This window comes from Carcharodon carcharias, chromosome 1, assembly GCF_017639515.1.
Source record: "Carcharodon carcharias isolate sCarCar2 chromosome 1, sCarCar2.pri, whole genome shotgun sequence".
NCBI lineage: Eukaryota > Metazoa > Chordata > Chondrichthyes > Lamniformes > Lamnidae > Carcharodon > Carcharodon carcharias.
Genome location: NC_054467.1, coordinates 159,427,302 through 159,446,222, shown reverse-complemented (window position 1 = coordinate 159,446,222; position 18,921 = coordinate 159,427,302). Strand labels below are relative to the sequence as shown.

The window sequence follows — 18,921 nt, the reverse complement described above, 5'->3', positions numbered from 1 at the left end:
ATGGGAGCAGGTCTTCCACATCTGGTCCCATTCCCCATTTTAAAGGTCTCCCCGACCCCACAAAAATCCAGCCCTAATAATTTAACTGATCTTGGCTTACAAACTTGGACTACTGACTTACAATGCAGATGAGGATACAGAATTAGCCCTGTAACTTTTAGTAAATTTATCAGTTTTGAAATATGTCAATTGCAAAGTAAAAGCCATGTTTCATTTTCAAAATTCAACCTTAAATCCCCTAGAATTGCATGCCTAATGAGTGTTTGGGAGGGTGGGGTATCATTTACAGATCTGTAGAAAATTCTAATTTCACTCTCTGGCTATGATTTAGTATGGAAACCTTGAGTGAAACTTTGCAGCTGACAGCCTTGCAGCTAGGTGTTATACAATACTACAAAATCTGAATGCGACCCCACCACAAAGAAAATTATTTTTGAAAAATAAAATTTGCCAGCTCATACCAACAAGATGTATGGTTAAATATTTCCTGACAAATGATTGTTTAGAGCTGCACTGAAACTTTAAGTGCAGTGGGTGAATGAAGCTACTTCTAGTTAAGCTTGAATTAATTTCCTGTGTCACACACATAATCTTGTCCCCAGGCTCCACTTGATAGAACACATTTCAGTGCTTCTTCATGAAACCTGACAAGAACATTAAATGCTTTTGTGAAATATGTTGTGTTCTTGTATTACACCAAGGAATTTACACAAAGTCTTACAGAGGTTCTTGCAATTTGTTATATTTCTTATCATTTGTACACCAACTTCTACAGCAATTCAAACTAATAAATCAATCTATATATAAGAAAGACAAAGTGAAAGCAAAAGCACAGACTCACATCTAAATGGCACTTTTACAATTCCACAAGAACAAGTGCAGCAATCAATAGTTAACACTTTTTAACATTGGCTAGGAAACCCATAAAGTACTTTCTCCTCAGATGGCAGATGTATTCAAGGACATCCTTGGGTCTTTCTGTGTGATTCCATTTGTTACTTTATTAAAAAGCTGGAAAAGAAGGACATTTATAAATGACAATATACAGTTGCTTAAAGGTCACTAATCTATCTACCTATTAAATGCAATATTTAAAGAAGAATTAGTTGTGAGATATTATTGATGCACACGCCTACCTAAAAATGATCAACAACTTCAAAAAGCGAACCAGCCTGAGTACAGGACTGTGTTTTGTGGTTGCTCTGAAAGTGCAGTGAGACATGTGCTTGTAACCTAACTCAACCTGCAGGTTTACTTAAGATTTCATCACTTAAATAGCAGAAGACGGTGCCAAAAATTGTGAGGGTTTTCCCTCCATTCTTGAAGTGAAATTACAGGCAATTGTGGATGGGACGCTCTTTAAATCTAAAAGTTAATTTGCATTCAAATCATTTATATGGTTGTTACAGTACCAAGGAGGTACTATCACTTTTCTACTCAGATCATGCTGGCACAGCCCTCTGCCCTTTCCAAGTTTACATCAGCACCATTTCCTTCCTGCCTCACCTGCCAGCCCCAGCTCAAACTTCAAACCTGTCATTTTTTTAAAGTATTCATTTACGGGATGTGGTCTTCGCTGGCTGGGCCAGCATTTATTGCCTATCACTAGTTGCCCTTGAGAATGTGATGCTGAGCTGTCTTCTTGAACTGCTGCAGTCCATATGGTGTAGGTACACCAACAGTGCTGTTAGGGAGAGGATTCGAGCATTTTGACCCATCAACAGTGAAGGAATAGCAATATATTTCCAAGTCAGGATGGTGAGTGACTTGGAGGGGAACTTCCAGGTGGTGGTGTGCCCAACTATCAGCTGCCCTTGTCCTAATAGATGGTAGTGGTCGTGGGCTTGGAAGGTGCTGTTGAAGGAGCCTTGGTGAATTCCTGCAGTGCATCTTATAGTTGGCACACACTGCTGCTACTGTGCAAGGGTGTTGGAGGAGATAAATGTTTGCGGATGTGGCACCAATCAAGCGCACTGCTTTGTCCTAGATGGTGTCAAGCTTCTTGAGTGTTGTGGGAGCTGCACTCATCCAGGCAAGGGAGGAGTATTCCATCACAGTCCTGACCTGTGCCTTGTAGATGGCGGACAGGCTTTGGGGAGTCAGGAGGTGAGTTACTCGTCACACGATTCCTAGCCTCTGACCTGCTCTTGTAGCCACAGTATTTATATGGCTAGTCCAGTTCAGTTTCTGGTCAATGGTAACTCCCAGGATGTTGATATTGGGGGATTCAGTAATGGTAATGCCATTGAATATCAAGGGGCGATGGTTAGATGCTCTCTTGTTGGAGATGGTCATTGCTTTGCACTTGTGTGGCGTGAAAGTTACTTGCCACTTGTCAGCCCAAGCCTGGATATTGTCCAGGTTTTGCTGCATTTGAACATGGATTGCTTCAGTACCTGAGGAGTTGCGGATGATGCTGAACATTGTGCAGTCATCAGCAAACATCCCAACTGCTGACCTTACGATGGAAGGAAAATCGTTGATGAAGCAGCTGAGGATGATTTGGCCAAGGAGACTGCCCTGAGGAACTCCTGCAGTGATGTCCTGGAGCTGAAATGACTGACCTCCAACAACTAGAACTATCTTCTGTTGTGCTAGTTATGGCTCCAACCAGTGGAGGGTTTTCCCTCTAACTCTCATAAACTTCAGTTTTGCTAGGGATCCTTGAAGCCACACCCGGTCAAATGCGGCCTTGATGTCAAGGGCAGTCATTCTCACTGCACCTTCGGAGTTCAGCTCTTTTGTCCATGTTTGAATCAAGGCTGTAATGAGGTGAGGAGCTGGGTGGCCCTGGCAGAACCCAAACTGGGCATTAGTGAGCAGGTTATTGCTAAGCAAGTGTCGCTTGATAGAACTGTTGATGGCCTCATTACTTTACTGATGATGGAGAGTAGACTGATGGGGCAGTAATTGGCCAGGTTGGATTTGTCCTGCTTTTTGTGTACAGAACATACCTGGGCAATTTTCCACATAGCCAGCTAGATGCCAGTATTGTAGCTTGTCTAGGGGTGTGGCAAGTACTGGAGTGCAAGTTTTCAGTACTATTGCCAGATTATTGTCATGGCCCATAACTTTTGTGGTAGCCAGTGCCTTCAGCCATTTCTTGATATCACGTGGAGTGAATTCAATTGGCTGAAAACTGGCATCTGTGATGCTGGGGACCTCGGGAGGAGGCCAAGATGGATCATCCACTCGACAATTCTGGCTGAAGATTGTCGCAAATAAGGCTTCGGCCTTATCTTTTTCACTGATGTGCTGGGTTCCTTCATCATTGAGGATGGGGATATTTGTGGAACCTGCTCCTCCAGTACGTTGTTTAATTGTCCACCATCATTCATGACTGGGTGTGGTAGGACTGCAGAGCTTAGATCTGATCCATTGGTTGTGGGATCACTTAGCTCTGTCTATCACTTGCTGCTTATACTGTTTAGCATGCAAGTAGTCCTGTGTTATAGCTTCACTGGGTTTAGGTATGCCTGGTGATGCTCCTGGCATGCCCTCCAGCATTCCTCATTGAACCAGGGTTGATCCCCTTGCTTGATGGTAATGGTCGAGTGGGAGATATGCTGGCCCATGAGGTTACAGATTGTGTTTGAGTAATTCTGCTGCTGCTTCAGATAGGACGCAGGAGCTGATTTTCCATTACACTGACTGTCCATATGAAGTCCAGAGGGATGGGCTGTAAGGTATTGCATTTTTAAAAATTATTAAATCTTTGATATTGGACATGCCTATGCATTTTAAGAGTAAGACTTCAATCAGCTTACAGCAGTGCCTGTCTAAATCACGGTCTACAGTCTTTTGTGCAAACAGGTTTCACTATTTAAAGACTGTGCAAGCTACAAAGAGGCTGGTTGTTTTGATGAACTTCTCTAGATGTTGCTGTTTTAAACACCATTATAAAACTCAGTTCTTTCAAATACAGGCCATATATTATACCGCTCGCTAAAAAAAAAGGCAGCTGAAACATGATAAGTGTCTGTTTTCCTTCTCTAGCTTTTCATTTACTTCATGTGAACCACTTTTGCGATTTAGTCTGTGAGGAATAATAGCAGTTCATATCTCAAACATCCCTAGGATGCTGACATGTGGAACAAACAGCTGGGAAAAAAAAGATCAACTTAAGTTCAGGGCTTCAGTTCTGCAGTGTAAATGGCATTCAGGTTATGAAAATGATAATAGATGATGAATGTCATTAACTAAAATGAATGCAGAAGAGAGACAACCCGTGGTGTTTTTATATAATGACCTTTTGAAATGCCTGCATTTAAATATGCAGTTGTTTTGACATATAGCAGGTTGAATGCCTAGATAGCAGCTTTTTAATAGTTGTGTTACTCATGCATTTTATTGTGTGGCCATGATGGATTAGGAAATGCAATTGCTAAGCCCTAACAGTAGTAATTAAGCAGAAAAATTGCCATTCACATATCCTGAATCCTTTCACAAACAACATTATATAAAGCAATGGGATAATTTTCCATCCTCCCCCTTTCCTCACCTCAGCATATATTGGATGGCACACATGCATTTGACCTTACTGCCATAGACTCTGGCTGTTTGATGGCAGTTTCAGCTCATTTTAATATGCTGGTGTATCATGAGGTAGCTCCATTGCCTGATAATCAGCACTCAGGGCACTGAGCTCTGCAGATAGGGCTATACTACATAAAGTTCATACAAGAGCAAATGGAGGATTGCAATTTAGAGAGTGCAGCACTCCTGTACCAGTTCAGTTGTGAGCTCAAGACAGATGAAAAAGAATTCAGGATGGCTGTTGACGACAAAGACTCTGAGCATCAGCTTTCTTTGAGGATGCTTTGTCTTGGCATTGATGTAAGTGATGACTTAAGGGTGCTTAATAGAAGCAGAAGGTTTACATTTTGAAGGTAAATGCACAAAGGTGACATTGACGGCTCTGAAGTTGTTAGTACAGCCTACATTTAGCTTGAGAGGATTAAAAATTGCACCACCTGTCCAGTTCAGACTCATATCTGGAGCAAGTTTTGTATACATCAGTACACCGAATTGCATTGAATGATGATAATTTGGGATTTGAAGAGGGTGACAGCATGCTGAAGAATGCCATGCCAAAACAAACAGCAAAATGACCAGCTGCCAGGGCAGCTAAAGTAATGTAGGAAAAAATGGAAGACATTGGTGAAGAGGATGATGAAAATGATAATGACAAGGAGACAGTGACTCCTGTAAAAAATCTTCATTAGAAAACTCCATTTAAGGGTGAATCTAAACCAAAGGGGAATCCAAACTAAGATGGCACAACACCCACCAAATCTACACCTGGAGCTAACAAGCTGCCAAAGACACCAGAATGCAACATGAAACTCAGCAGTAAACACAAGGACCTTGACAATACCATTGACTGCTGGAGACTTTAAGGAAAAATTGAAGAATTCAATGGAAAAAGCTATTGACTTGCCAAAGCTGGAGCCAGAATTTATAAACTATAATAAACACAATTTCACATAAAGGACCCAAAGGTTATCAAAGAATTTTGAGCATGGAGGCAAATTATGGCCCCAGCTGCCAGTGGGATTTTCCGGTCCCGCTGAAGTCATTAGACTTTTGATGGGTTTGCCACATTTTACGACCCCACTAAAAGTTAGCTCAAACTTACTGTAGAAATTCTATTCTGTCTATACATCTGTTTCATGTTTTAAAAAATTAGTTTCATTTACAAAGGATCTATATAATGCAGTGGTGGGGAACCTATGGACCGTGGGCACAATTTCATCTGGCCCGCAACAAGAATTCTAAAAATATAGACCTATGATAGTAGCATCTTGAAAGTTATTATCATCCCTAAGAATTTGCTTTGGATAGAAGCATCAACTAAATTACAATAATAATATTTAACAATATAACATTCAAATTCAGCTGTTGCATTAAAACAGTGGGTGAGTTGAACGTTTCTGTATTCTCTCTTAAAAAAAAGAGTTGACTTTTATGCATGTGTATGGCCTGCGACTGATTTTGTCTAGGTGTGAATAGCCCATGATAAGAAACAGGTTCCCCACCCCTGACACCGGCCTCTTAACCTTTGATGCCTGTCAATACCCCTCCGCCGATGGGAGGGGGTGAGTACTGTTCGGGGTGCGGGATGGGGTGAGCACTGTGCCGGGGGGTGGGGTTGAACACTGTCTGAGGTGCGGGAAAGGGTGAGCATTACACTGTTGGGGGAGGAGGGTAAACACTGTCGGGAAGTGGGGGAGGTGAACATTGCTGTGGGTTCTGGAGTGCTTTGACACTCCAGCTGATTGGTTTAGAGTTTCGCTGGTATTATACCTGCTATGAAAATCTAAGTAAATCCGTGCAAAAACTAGGGTAAATAAGGGACAAACATTCCAAGTCTGTGTGGTTCTGGACAATCATGCAGCAATCCTAGCAGGGTAAAACTGACAGCTAGAAGCTTAAACCTTCTGGGTAAGTACCGAGGATGTTCGGTACTTCCGAGGGGTATCTTTTGGAGTACCTCTGGTGTCCGACTATCCAGAAACCGGGAGATCTGGGCAATACTAGGATTTTAGTACCATATAATATGCCTGATATACTTTAGTGCATAGGTGAAGTTGCTCCTGTCGTAGTTTGGTTTTGCTTATGGGCATAGAGAGTGTATTTGCGTTTTCTTATCCTGAGCATGTTTTTAAACACACCTTATGCATTAACAAATATTATTCAGTGAGACAGGTGATCAAAGCAATGGTATCAAATTGCCATTTACATTTGGCCTGTACTCAAATTAATTAGTTTGCTTGCAACTGCTACAATTTTTTAAACATAATTTTTTGTATAGTTTACATTCCACACTTGTACTTTATTAGTAATAAAAAGCTTGATATAAATAAAATATATCAGTATGTGTGTAGCTTCCCTTTCACTATGTTATCACTTTCGCCCTGCCATTATTACTCTAAGCGCAGCTGTGGCATCCAGTAAAAAGACATTCTTTGTTTGGGGTAATTTTGACTGTGGATGATAGTGTAAAACGGTCTATATTGATTCAATCACACATTATATATCTCTCCCAATCTGAATGTTTCAAGTTGAATATTCCTCCTCTACAGCAGTTCAATGAAAGTAACATTTTTTTTTATTCATTCATGGGATGTGGGCATCACTGGCTAGGCCAGCATTTATTGCCCATCCCTAACTGCCCTCAGGAAAGTTCTGGTGAAACACCATCTTGAATTGTTGCAGTCTGTGTGATGGAAGTACTCCACAGTGCTGTTAGATAGGGATTTGCAGGACATTGACCCAGCGATGACAAAGGAGCAGTGAAATATTCCCAAGTCAGGGTGGTGTATGACTTGCAGGGGAACATGCAGGTGGTGGTATTCCCAATATCTGCTGCCCTTAGTCTTTTAGGTGGTAGAAGTCACAGGTTCAGAAGTAGCTGCTTGGCGTGTTACTCCAGTGCAACTTGTTTATGGTATGCACTGCTGCCACTGTGGTGGAAGGAGTTAGTGTTTAAAGTGGTAGACGGGTTGCCGATGAAGCACGTTGCTTTGTCTTGGATGGTGATGAGATTCAGTTGTTGGAGCTGCAATCAGCTAGAAAAATGGAGATTATTCTAGCATGCTCCAGACTTGTGCCTTGGTAGGAAGACTTTGGGGAGTCAGGAGGCGAGTCATTCACCACAGAATACCTAGCTTCTAATCCGCACTTGTAGCAACAGTATTTAGGTGACTGGTCCCATTAAGTTTCTGGTTAATGGTGATCACCAGAATGCAGATGGCAGGGATTGAGTAATGTTGTAATGATGATGGTAGTGGCTTTGAATGTAATGGGGAAATGGTTAGACTCTCTTGTTGGAGATGGTTATTGCTTGGCATGTTTGTGATGCAAATGTTACTTGCTACTCAGCAGTCCAAGCCTTCAGCAAGCATCAGCGAACATCCCTGATTCTGAGCTTATGATGGAGGGATGGTCACAGGTGAAAAAGCTGAGGTGGTTAGGTCTAGGACAATAACTTGAGGGAGCCCTGCCACAGTGTCCTAGGCTGAGATGATTGGCCTCCAACTCTCACAACCATCTTCCTTAGTGCTAGTTATGACTTCAGCAGTAAAGGATTTTCCCTTGATTTCTGTTTTAATATTCAATTTTCCATTCAATTTTACTAGGGTTTCCTGATGCCACATTTGGTCAAGTGCTATCTTGATATCATAGGTAGACACACTCACCTCACTTCTATAATGAAGCTCTTTTACAAGACAGACAGAAAGGTAGCTGCAGAAGCAAAGACAGAAGGGCAAACAAAAAAGACTGATCGTGTTCCAAATATGAAGTTTATAAATTATTTATAGTGAAGATAATTAAAGTTAGAAGCTGTTCAGAGAAGGTTTACCAGACTAATACCTGAATAAGTAGGTTGCCTTATAAGGAAAGGTTGGACAGACTAGGCTTGTATCCACTGAAGTTTAGAAGAGTAAGAGGCAACTTGATTGAAACATATAAGATCCTGAGGGGGCTTGACAGGTAGATGTGGAGATGATGTTTCCTCCTGTGGAAGACTCTAGAACTAGGGCTCACTATTTAAAAATAAGGGATCATCCATTTAAAACAGAGATCAGGTGAATATTTTTCACTCAGAAGATTGTGAGTTTTTGGAACTCTTTTCCTGAAAAGGTGGTGGAAGCAGAGTCTGAATATTTTTAAGGCAGTGGTGGATAGATTCTTGGTAAGCAAGGAGGTGATAGGTTATCAGGGGTGGACAGGATGCAGATTTTAGGTTACTATCAGATCAGCCTTGATCTTATTAAATGGCGGAGCAGGCTTGAGGGGCTGAATGGTTTTCTCCTGCTCCTTGTTCATATGTTCGTTATGTTTTGAGTCTGTGTTTAATTTAGCGTAAAATGGAGGAATGAAAGGATCTTGTGACCTGCTCTGAATTTTGCCTGACAACAAGCTTGGGTGGCTTGGTTGTTAAATAGGGATTAAGGTTGTTTTACTGGGAAGATGTTTACACCTGTAGTCAATGGCAAGAGCATCTGTGATGACTGTGGGTAGACTATTAGTTTTCAATTTCACAGTAGGATATTAGGAACGTCAGGTTTTATGAATGGTCACACTTAAAATTGTCTATTTAATTCTAAGATAGAATAGAGTTGGGGATTTAGAAGGATATCCAATTAGCATTTCTACCTGGACACAAGGCCCATGTGATTCATTCCGCCATGGAGATGGGTGTTGAGAGGGGAACAGGTCATAGAAAGCCATTGTAATATCAGCTTACAGTGTTTTCTTAAGATATTCCTCAACCTCACAGATAAGTTAGTCTGCAAGAGTCTGGGGGAAAGAGGGATAGAGAAGATCAGAGAGATAGAGGCAGTCTCTATTGTTCACCATGCAGAATGTGGGTGCGAGCTTGCGCCCGGATTGAAAAGATCAAGATCGTGAGGATTTAAATGAGGCTGAAAGATTCACCTCCCTTTCACTAGAGGGAGGGATTTCCAAGGTAACATTCACTTTGAAAGTCAGTTTGGGATTAGAGGTTATCCAGCTGGAAAAGGGAAAAGGAAGCAAGCCATTGGGAGCTGAGAATGGCTGTGGATTGGTTCCTGGAGAACGACGTGTCCACTTAAGGGACAGAGTAAAGGATAACTGTGGTGGGGGATTTTTGTTCATTTTAAAAGTTAAATGGGGGAAACTTTTCTGTAGTCTAGAGTTTAAGTTGCCTACAAAAATAGTGTTTCATGATGTTGTTTTGAGTTTGTTGCAGTAAAAGTCTTAAAACTTGAAATCTTGTTGTATGATCCTGCCAGTCAATTACTGAAAACTCAAATATATTTTTAAAAGTTATCGGCCTCCACAGGGATCTTAACAATGGATGATTATATCCAGGACAAAAGATCAACAGAATACAATGGGCAGCAACCAAATGGCTAAGTAGACTAATAGTTTGAGAAACCAATTGATAAAATGTTATTACCTTTACCACTGAAGGTAGGCATGGGCAATGTTTTAGTCGCTGTTTGTTTGTCTGTTAACAATATATCTTAAAAATTAATGGAAGGATTTCAACGCAATTTGGTACACTGATATAATAAGGCCTGAGGAAGGACTGATTAGTTTTTGGCAAAAAACCAGATCCAGATGGAATTTTTTGAAGGATTCCTTAACATTGAGAGATAGGTAAAATTGACTTTTTATTTAGAATAGAAACATAGAAAATGGGAGCAGGAGTAGGTTATTCGGTCCTTCAAGCCTGCTCTGCCATTCAATATGATTATGGCTGATCCTCAATTTCAATGCTTTTAGAGTCCAGAAATCTATCTATTTCCTTCTTAAATATATTCAGTGACTCGGCCACAACAGCCTTCTGTGGTAGAAAATTCCATTGGTTCACCACCCTCTGAGTGAAGATGTTTCTCCCCATCTCAGTCCGAAGTAGTCTACCCCATATCCTGAGACTGTGACCCCTTGTTCTAGACCCCCCCAGCCAGAGGAAATATCAGTCCTGCATCCACTCTGTTCAGCCCTGTCAGAATTTTATATGTTTCAATGAGATCTCCTCTCATTCTTCTAAAATCCAGTGAATAAAGGCCTAGTCGGCCCAATGTCTCCTGATAAGATAATCCTGCCATCTCAGGAATTAGGTGGACCTTCTGTTGCATGTTGTTTTATTTAGAATGTTATTGATTGTTTTAGAAAGTTTTGGATTATCTCAGCTGCTGTGGTGGAATTTATCACAGCTGTCAAAATGTGAGCAGAGCTTTCAGAGCAGGTTGTTGTATATGGGTTGGCCTGAAGCCTTCTCACTCACAAGAAGCGCTTAATTAAAATATTTCTTATATCAGCTTTGTTGTTACAGAGCATTAACCAGATAGGGAAAAGCCAGAAGGAAGAACTGCGTAATTGTAATAATGTTGAGTTAACACAGTGTGGTGGATGTTTGTGCTTTAATGAATGCCCTCTTCATTTACTTATAAATGTATTAAGCATGATTTAAAGAGACAGATGATATTCAATGTTACTTGTTCTGTGTAAACTAACTGGAGCAAATGCCCTCTTATTATGCTTGGACGTAAAAAAGATATCTAGGCAGTATATACACAGGAGTCAGAATTTTTCAGTTGGCGGGTGGGCTCGGCAGGACCGGGCAGAGCAGTTGGGAACCCAACCATCGCTCATGATCAGGTGCGCGCCACGTTTTTATGCAGGTGGGCCAATTAAGGCCCGCTCAGCATAATTTGCGGCTACCAAGATCAGCGGGAAGGGGCGTGTGGCAGCTGGAGGCCAATGTCCGCCGGGTCCATTGACGATCCAGCAGCCTATTTAAAAACGGTGCAGGCAGCTGTCCTAAGGCTGCCATTGAGTTTGGTCATTTGCAATGAACAATGTCGTCGGAGAGAAGGCCAGGTGGGATGGCAGGTCTGTGGGACATTTGGCCCCAAGGTTTTCCGATGAGTGTCTCGCTGCCCTCGAGGAGGTTGCAGCATGCCGGGACATCCCTGTCCCAAGAGACGGAAGGAGGAGGCCCCCCGCTGAACCAAACATGACTGGGAGAAGGTGGCATCATGGGTCAGCTCCCATGATGCGGCGAGAACACACACAGGTGCAGTGTCACAAGCAGTTTAATGACCTCCTGCGATCGGGAAGGGTGAATACTGTGTTGGCATGGGTCACTTAGCATAGCAGTTAGGTTGCCGCACCTCCCCACCCCGCTGCACCTCAGAATTTTGTTTTTTTAATTCATTCATTCACGGGATGTGGGCTTCGCTGACTAGGCCAGCATTTATTACCCATCCCTAGTTGGCTGTGAGAACCGCTGCAGTCCATGTGGTGTAGGTACGCCCACAGTGCTCTTAAGGGGCAAGTTCCAGGATTTGGACCAAGCGACAGTGAAGGAATGGCAAGAAATTTCCAAGTCAGGATGCTGAGTGGCTTAGAGGGGAATTTCCAGGTGGCGGTGTTCCCATCTATTTGCTGCCCTTGTCCTTCTAGGTGGTAGTGGTCCAGGGTTTGGAAGGTCTTAGAGTGTGAGTGGCAAATGAAATGGAGGCAGCCTTTGGGCAAGGGGTCAGCCCTGGCTGCTTGGAATGAGTGTATTGCAGCTCCAGGGTAATGAATCGGATGAACCCTGCAAGGTTTTCCACAGGTGGGGGTGACAAGGCTGCAATGGCAATGTAGATACAAGGTGGACTAATCAATGCTCCTCTCTCCTTTCAGGAGAAGACAGCACACAATAATGTTGAGTGGCTGCGGACGGGCAGAGGGCAGCCCCAACTTCTGATCCTCACTAGATATGAGCAGGAGGCACTGGAGCTGGAGAGGTGCCATATGCCCAGGTCAACCGGTTGCGGGGTGGTTGGGGTGCCACTGGGAGGTAAGAGTGCTGTGCACCGAGGTCACAATGTCTGTCAGTGCAACCATTCTACTGTTGACTGTATATTGATTTCAGCCTCCAACATGGAATCCCCGTTGATAGTGGAAAGATGAGGGCATCCTGATCCGGGTGACAGGCATGTACATTAACATTGTAACGCCTTCAACTAATCAAGTGTCCTTGTTTTTCTTTTCAGGCTCACCACAGCACGCCTGGACTCAGGAGGCAGAGGGACAGCCGCTCACCCCTGAGGGCACAGATGATATGAACGCACCAGTGTCACATCCCCTCAGCTAGGCAGGTACCAGAGCAGATACCACCACCATGGTGGGAATAAGATTGTCGGCTAGTATCTCGGTGCACAGCAGTGAGGGCAGTTCATACTCACTTGAAGTGCAGGAAGAGGCAGAGTGTGCCCAGGGCGCTGGCAGTCAGAGACTGCTGGGGTCCAGGAAAATGCTCAGTCGGTAGCTGATGATGAGCCTCTGGAGTCATCCCTAGGCAGCAGATGCTGGAAGTCCAGCAGGGTGTACGGGAGCATCTGGCAGAGATACATGAGGGAATGCGTGCCATGGTCTCCGTGACGGAGGAGTCTATGCAGAGCATGAGCATTGCAATGACCCTCATGACCGAGTGCACTGCCTCCTCCATGGAGAGAGTGTCGACTCTCATGGAGAGGCAGGGGATCAACCAGGGCTTCCTGGGGATGCACTTGGATCTGCAAGCACTCAAAGTGGCATTGACCTCAGTGGTTATTGTCAGTGTGGGAGATGGATTGGGCACTCAGTATCCCAGCTAGGTGCCCATCCATCAATGGTGAGCAGGGAGATCCCAAGCAACCTGACATTTGCGCACAAGCTGCTTGTCGTTTCTGTGGGTTCCTCTCATGGCACTTCAGATGAGGGCAGCAGCTCTTCTGCTCCTCTGCCAGTGACCGTCGTATCTGATGAGGCTGCGAAGACTGGGGAGATGCCAGCCGTGGAACTGGCCGCTCCTTCCCAGGCGTGGCCAGCACAGGCTCCACGGGCCAGAGGACGCCCGCCAAGGTTATCAAGGCCAACAGGACAGCAAAGTGAGCAGGCTGTCTCCAATGTCGGTGCCAGTGAGAGGGGAGTACCTAGATGTGGCACTCGCAAGTGTAAAAGTAAAGCTCAGAGATAAAAGCAAAAAACTGCAGATGCTGGAAATCCAAAACAAAAACAGAGACAAAAATACCCTTTCCAATATTTCACCCCTTTCCTATTTTTACTTAGTTCTGTTTAAGGGTCATGAGAACTCGAAACATCAACTGTGCTCTCCTCCGCTGATGCTGCAGACCTGCTGAGTTTTTCCAGGTATTTCTGTTTCTGTTTTTGTAAAAGTAAAGCACCTTCAGCACAACACAGGCACAACACAACCACAGGTGGTTTTCTTTTGCCCCACTTTTAAGTTACTGTTAAGTTGGTGGGATGTTGAACACCTTTCCATTTAGTTTGATTTCTGTATGCCAAGCTGCAAAGCATTAAATATGTTTGTTCTCAACAAGCCTCTGGGTGCTTCATTAGTTCTGCAGATGAAGGGGAACCCACTATGTTATGAGTGACTTGTTTGTCATTGAGCTTTACTGAAATGGCACATAGTGCATGACTGAGCAAATGTTGCTCTCAGATATCGAGTATGGAGCTTGCAGCCTTGGCATGTGGTGGTGATTCATCTTTGGTAGGCTAGCTGAAGGAGCGTTAAATCAAAGTCTCCCAGGTATCCCTGACTCCCTGGAATTGGCGCAGGTTGGCATCTATCCCCTCAGCTTTCTCCTAAGCATGCTCATCCTCGGACTCACTACTGGACTCATCGTCAGCTGCCAGAGCAGCTGCGTCAACATCTGCCTCAATTGCCTCCCCCCTTTCCAGTGCCAGATTATGGAGAGCGCAGCATGCAACCACTATCAGTGTCACATGATCTGGGGGTATTGCAGTGAGCCCCCTGAACGGACCAGGCTTCGGAAGCGCATTTTGAGAAGACCGATGGTTCTCTCTAATGGAGGTGTGGCTCCTATTGTACTGCTGCTCGACCTATGTTCTTGGATGGCGGAGAGGCGTCATGAGCCACCTTTTGAGGGTACAGCCCTTGTCACCCACCAGCCATCCATTCAGCTGGGTTGGAGCATTGAAGAGCCCTGGCACCTGGGAGTGTCTCAGGATGTACGCGTCATGGGAGCTGCCTGGGTAACTTACACAGACTTGTAGAATCAGCATCCTGTGGTCACACACTATCTGCACATTCATGGAGTGGAAGCCCTTCCTGTTGATGAAGGCACCGGGCTCACCTGTTGGCGCCTTGATGGCTACATGTGTGCAATCGATTGCATCCTGGATGCAGGGGAACCCAGCAATTGTGGCAAAGCCTCTGGCTCGCTCTGCCTGGCTGTCCTTGTCTCTGCGGTAGTGTATGATTGGGAGTCTCCACAAAGATCACCCACTGAGCTCTGGAAAGAGCCGGAGGCATAGAAGTTGAGGGCTACCATGACCTTCAGCGCCACTGTCATGGGGTGTCCACCCACACAGTTGGAGCTGATTTCAGGGCCAATAATCTGACAGATGGAGGTCCATGTCTCCCTTGAGAGACGGAGCCTCCTTTGGCATTGCACCTCAGACATATTGATGTAGCTGCATCACTGCCTGTAAACCCTGGGAGCTGGATAGTGGCGCCTTCTGCGGCCTCTTCCGCCTTGGACTTCCTGTTGGCCCTGCGCTCCTTGTGCCTGCACCTGTCCTCCCACAGGTGGCTGCCCTGGAGGATGAATAGGGACTCCTGACCTCCTCCTCCTCCTCCTCCTTCTGCCCCTCTCATTCTCCTCAGAGGAGGTATCTCCAGCGGAGACCACAATCCCCATCCCCAGGGTAAGGGAAGGCCAATACCTGGAAGGCCCCAAGTGTTATGACTCCTCCAGAGTCTTGAATTGAAGCCTGTTATTTCTGTCAAAGCAGTTCTGAAGCAAAATGAAGTCCTGTTCACACAAGCAAGCAGCAGTAAGTGACAAGCTAAAGTTCTAACAAACCCCATTAGTGAGCCCACTCAGCCCTCTTATCCCGCCCATGGATGAGGTTTTTAAAAACGTGACCTACCTACCCGCCTGCCTGTTGCACCCATGTGACACCCTGAAAATCGTATAGACTGTGCAAACTTGATGTCAATTGCTGCCTTAATGGCCTTAATTAATGGCGGGCGCGTCCCGGAACTCAAAGCGTGGCCGCCTTCCAAAGTATCATGATGGCACGTGGTGACATCGGGACACACACCCGACATCATAACGCGTCATTTTACGTGCATGCATGTCGGGTCCGCCCCTGCACGCCAACTGTGAAATTCTGCCCAGAAAGATTTGATGGGAAGAATTGCACACCGAGGGTGGACTTTAATCTTGGTGGCAGGATTGGTGACAACATCCCCCAAGCCACAAGCAAACCTGAGAGTCTTTCCACCCTTGAGTGAAGGTGGAAGGTGGCGGGGAGCACAACACACACCCTCCCGCCTGATCAATTGACACCCACCCTCCTCGAAACTTGCCTCTGAGGCGTGGTGTTAAATTCTGCCCACTTTCACTTTGACCACTGGGTGAAAAATGTGTGGTAGCAGATCAGCCATGTATTTTACCGCCAGATTCTGATTTCCTTTGAAATCAAAAATTCACTCGCAATGGAGCACCTTTGATGTTCAGTCCATTCAATTAAATGAATGGAAAACTGAACATACTTTACAATCCCTCTGTCTGTTTTTCCTCTATCTTCAGGTTCTTGGCTGATCCTTTGGGCAGTACTTTACAGATCTGACCTGCAATGAGCAGACCAGTAAGACCTGGTTGACAGGCTGGGCCACCAGTCAGACAGGGAGCCAGTCATTGGAGAGGGGTTTAACCAATTCCAGGTGGGAGACCAGGGGCCTGACGGGAGGAAGGTTGGAGGCCTCATGGCAAGAGACCTGACACTCAGGAAACCTGGCCGACAGCTGTTAAACTTCAAAAATAGAATAAGATTGAGGCTTGCAGCCTCATTATCAGATTAATAGATCCAACCTGCCTTGCTGAATCAAGTTGGTCGTCCATCTAGCCTCAGTAAAAATTGGAAAATGGGTGGGTTAGAGCCAGTTTTAACCATTCTGCTCCCTGCCACCGCCATCTCCCCCCGCCGCCACCCCACCACCCCCATAATGCAAAAACGACCCAAACTGGCCCATTTTTATCAAGGTAAAATTCAACCCTTTGTGTTCAAACATGAAAAGAGAAAAATCTGCACCACAACACTTTCCTATAATTCACCTGCAGCCTGCAAAAACTTGGATCTTCGCCTTTACCCAAAAAATATATTTTTGCTACACCATGAATTTTAGAAGATGCATTTTCACTCAGAAACATATTAAAACTTATAATGAGTCTCTCATGATACAAAGGGTTAACCATATTTTCATTGTGTCATATTCTATTTGGAATTATTTTGCTTTGATGAAAAGAATTGCTCAGATACAGTTAAGGAATTACAGCTTCTTTAACAAGTATGGACAAAATGTGTTGTGTTCACTCATCGTCATCTATAACTACCTCAAAACGAGTAGATTAAGATTAGATGATATGACTGAGCTTACCTGTAGGGATACCCATGATACTTGGAGCGGAATATTGACAGCAGCAAACTGAAGAAAAATACCACCAAACCTAATCCCACCAGGCAGATTACTGTAGGAAAAAGACCGAAAAACACATCAGAATTCATCAAAGTGACTCAGTGCAACTTCAAAAATGCTCATTCAAGTGCAACTTGGTGACAATACTGCTGGTTTACTTCAGTAGCTTTACTCAGCATTCAGTTAACCACGATTTGCAATGCTCTGGAAGATTTAATGCCAAAAAGTGTTTTTCAAATGAGATGGGATGGCAGCAAGTCCATTTGCAACTTGTAACACTGTTATAACAACCTTTTTGGAAGTTTCTGTGCCACCATTTCAGTTGGAGTTATGGATGTTTCTAATGTATGAGAAAACAAGATATTACAATTTTCATTACAAATTTGTGGGTGTTGCAGTACCTCCATTCAAAACACACAAACTTCCTTTGGTAGGTGGGGAAAGAATGTTGAACAGTGATTTGAAGCTCATTGAGGTCAGCAATGTTGTTTCATGTTTCAGTAACCACTATTCCAACAATAAATATTTAGGTTGCAATGCAGTACACAACTCCCATTAAACTGCCTTATACTGACACTAAATAGCAAGTCCCCCATGAGCAAATGAGGAGTTGGAAGATGTACAATTTTATAATCAATGAGCCAAAGAAGACCAAATGTTTTGTCAAAGAGGTAGTTTTGAGGAGGGTCTTAAAGGAAGAGGACAAGGCAGAGAGGCAAGGTACTGCCTACACCATCCTGAAATCTTATACAGTCCTCTTTGCATATCACAATCTGTTTTGGAATGGACTTAGCCAATTTAACACCCTAGGAGAGCATTCCTTACTAAAACAGTAGAAATTGTTCCATGAGCATTCCTGAGTGAGATTGCTCACTTGTATTGAAACATAAGTAGTATAGGGGGTCATGATTACATTCTAACTGGTGCTACATGCGTGGTTGCTCATGTGTTGTGTGGCACTACCTCGGTGCTAAATGGGATAGATTTTGAAAAGATCTAGCAACTCAAGACTGGGTATCCATGAGGTGCTGTGGGCCATCAGCAGCAAAGCAAAGTTGTACTCGAATACAATCTATAACCTCATGGACCGGCATATCCCCCACTCTACCATTACCATCAAGCCAGGGGATCAACCCTGGATCAATGAAGAGTGCAGGAGGGCATGCCAGGAGCAGCACCAGGCATAACTAAAAATGAGGTGTCAACCTGGTGAAGCTATAACGCAGGACTACTAGCGTGCCAAACAGCATTAGCAGCAAGTGATAGACAGAGCTAAACCATCCCACAACCAACAGATCAGATCTAAGCTCTGCAGTCCTACCACATCCAATTATGGTGGTGGACAATTAAACAACTCACTGAAGGAGGTGGCTCCACCAATATCCCCATGCTCAATGATGGAGGAGCCCAGCATATCAGTGCAAAAGATAAGGCTGAAGCATTTGCTACAATTTTAACCAAAAGTGCCAAGTAGATGTCCCCAGTATCACATATGCCAGTCTTCAGTCAATTCGATTCATGATATCAAGAAACAGCTGAAGGCACCCGATACTGCAAAGGCTATGAGCCCTGACAATATTCCGGAATTGGTACTGAAGACTTGTGCTCCAGAGCGTGCTGTGTCCCTATCCAAGCTGTTCCAGTACAGCTACAACACTGGCATCTACCAGGCTATGTGGAAAATTGCCAAGAATGTCCTGTACACAAAAAGCAGGACAAATCTAATGCGGCCAATTACTGCCCCATCAGTCTATTCTCCATCATCAGTAAAGTAATAGAAGGGGTCATCAACAGTGCTATCAAGTGGCACTTCCTTAGCAATAACCTGCTCAGTGACACCCAGTTTGGGTTCCGCCAGGGCCACTCAGCTCCTGACCTCATTACAACCTTGGTTAAAACAAGAACAAAAGAACTGAACT

The 18,921-nt window shown here is 44.3% G+C and overlaps 1 protein-coding gene across 1 annotated transcript in view; it reads right to left on the bottom strand.

The window, feature by feature from the left end:
* Positions 1–750: 750 nt before the first annotated feature.
* tusc3 (tumor suppressor candidate 3) overlaps positions 751–18,921 on the bottom strand; it is a 741,583-nt gene continuing 723,412 nt past the window's right edge. The window contains exons 9-10 of the mRNA XM_041183092.1: positions 16,964–17,054; positions 751–1,011 (exon numbers count right to left, since the gene is read on the bottom strand). Coding sequence (XP_041039026.1) covers positions 996–1,011; positions 16,964–17,054 — 107 coding nt within the window. The 3' untranslated portion in view covers positions 751–995. The remainder of the gene's footprint in view (positions 1,012–16,963; positions 17,055–18,921) is intronic.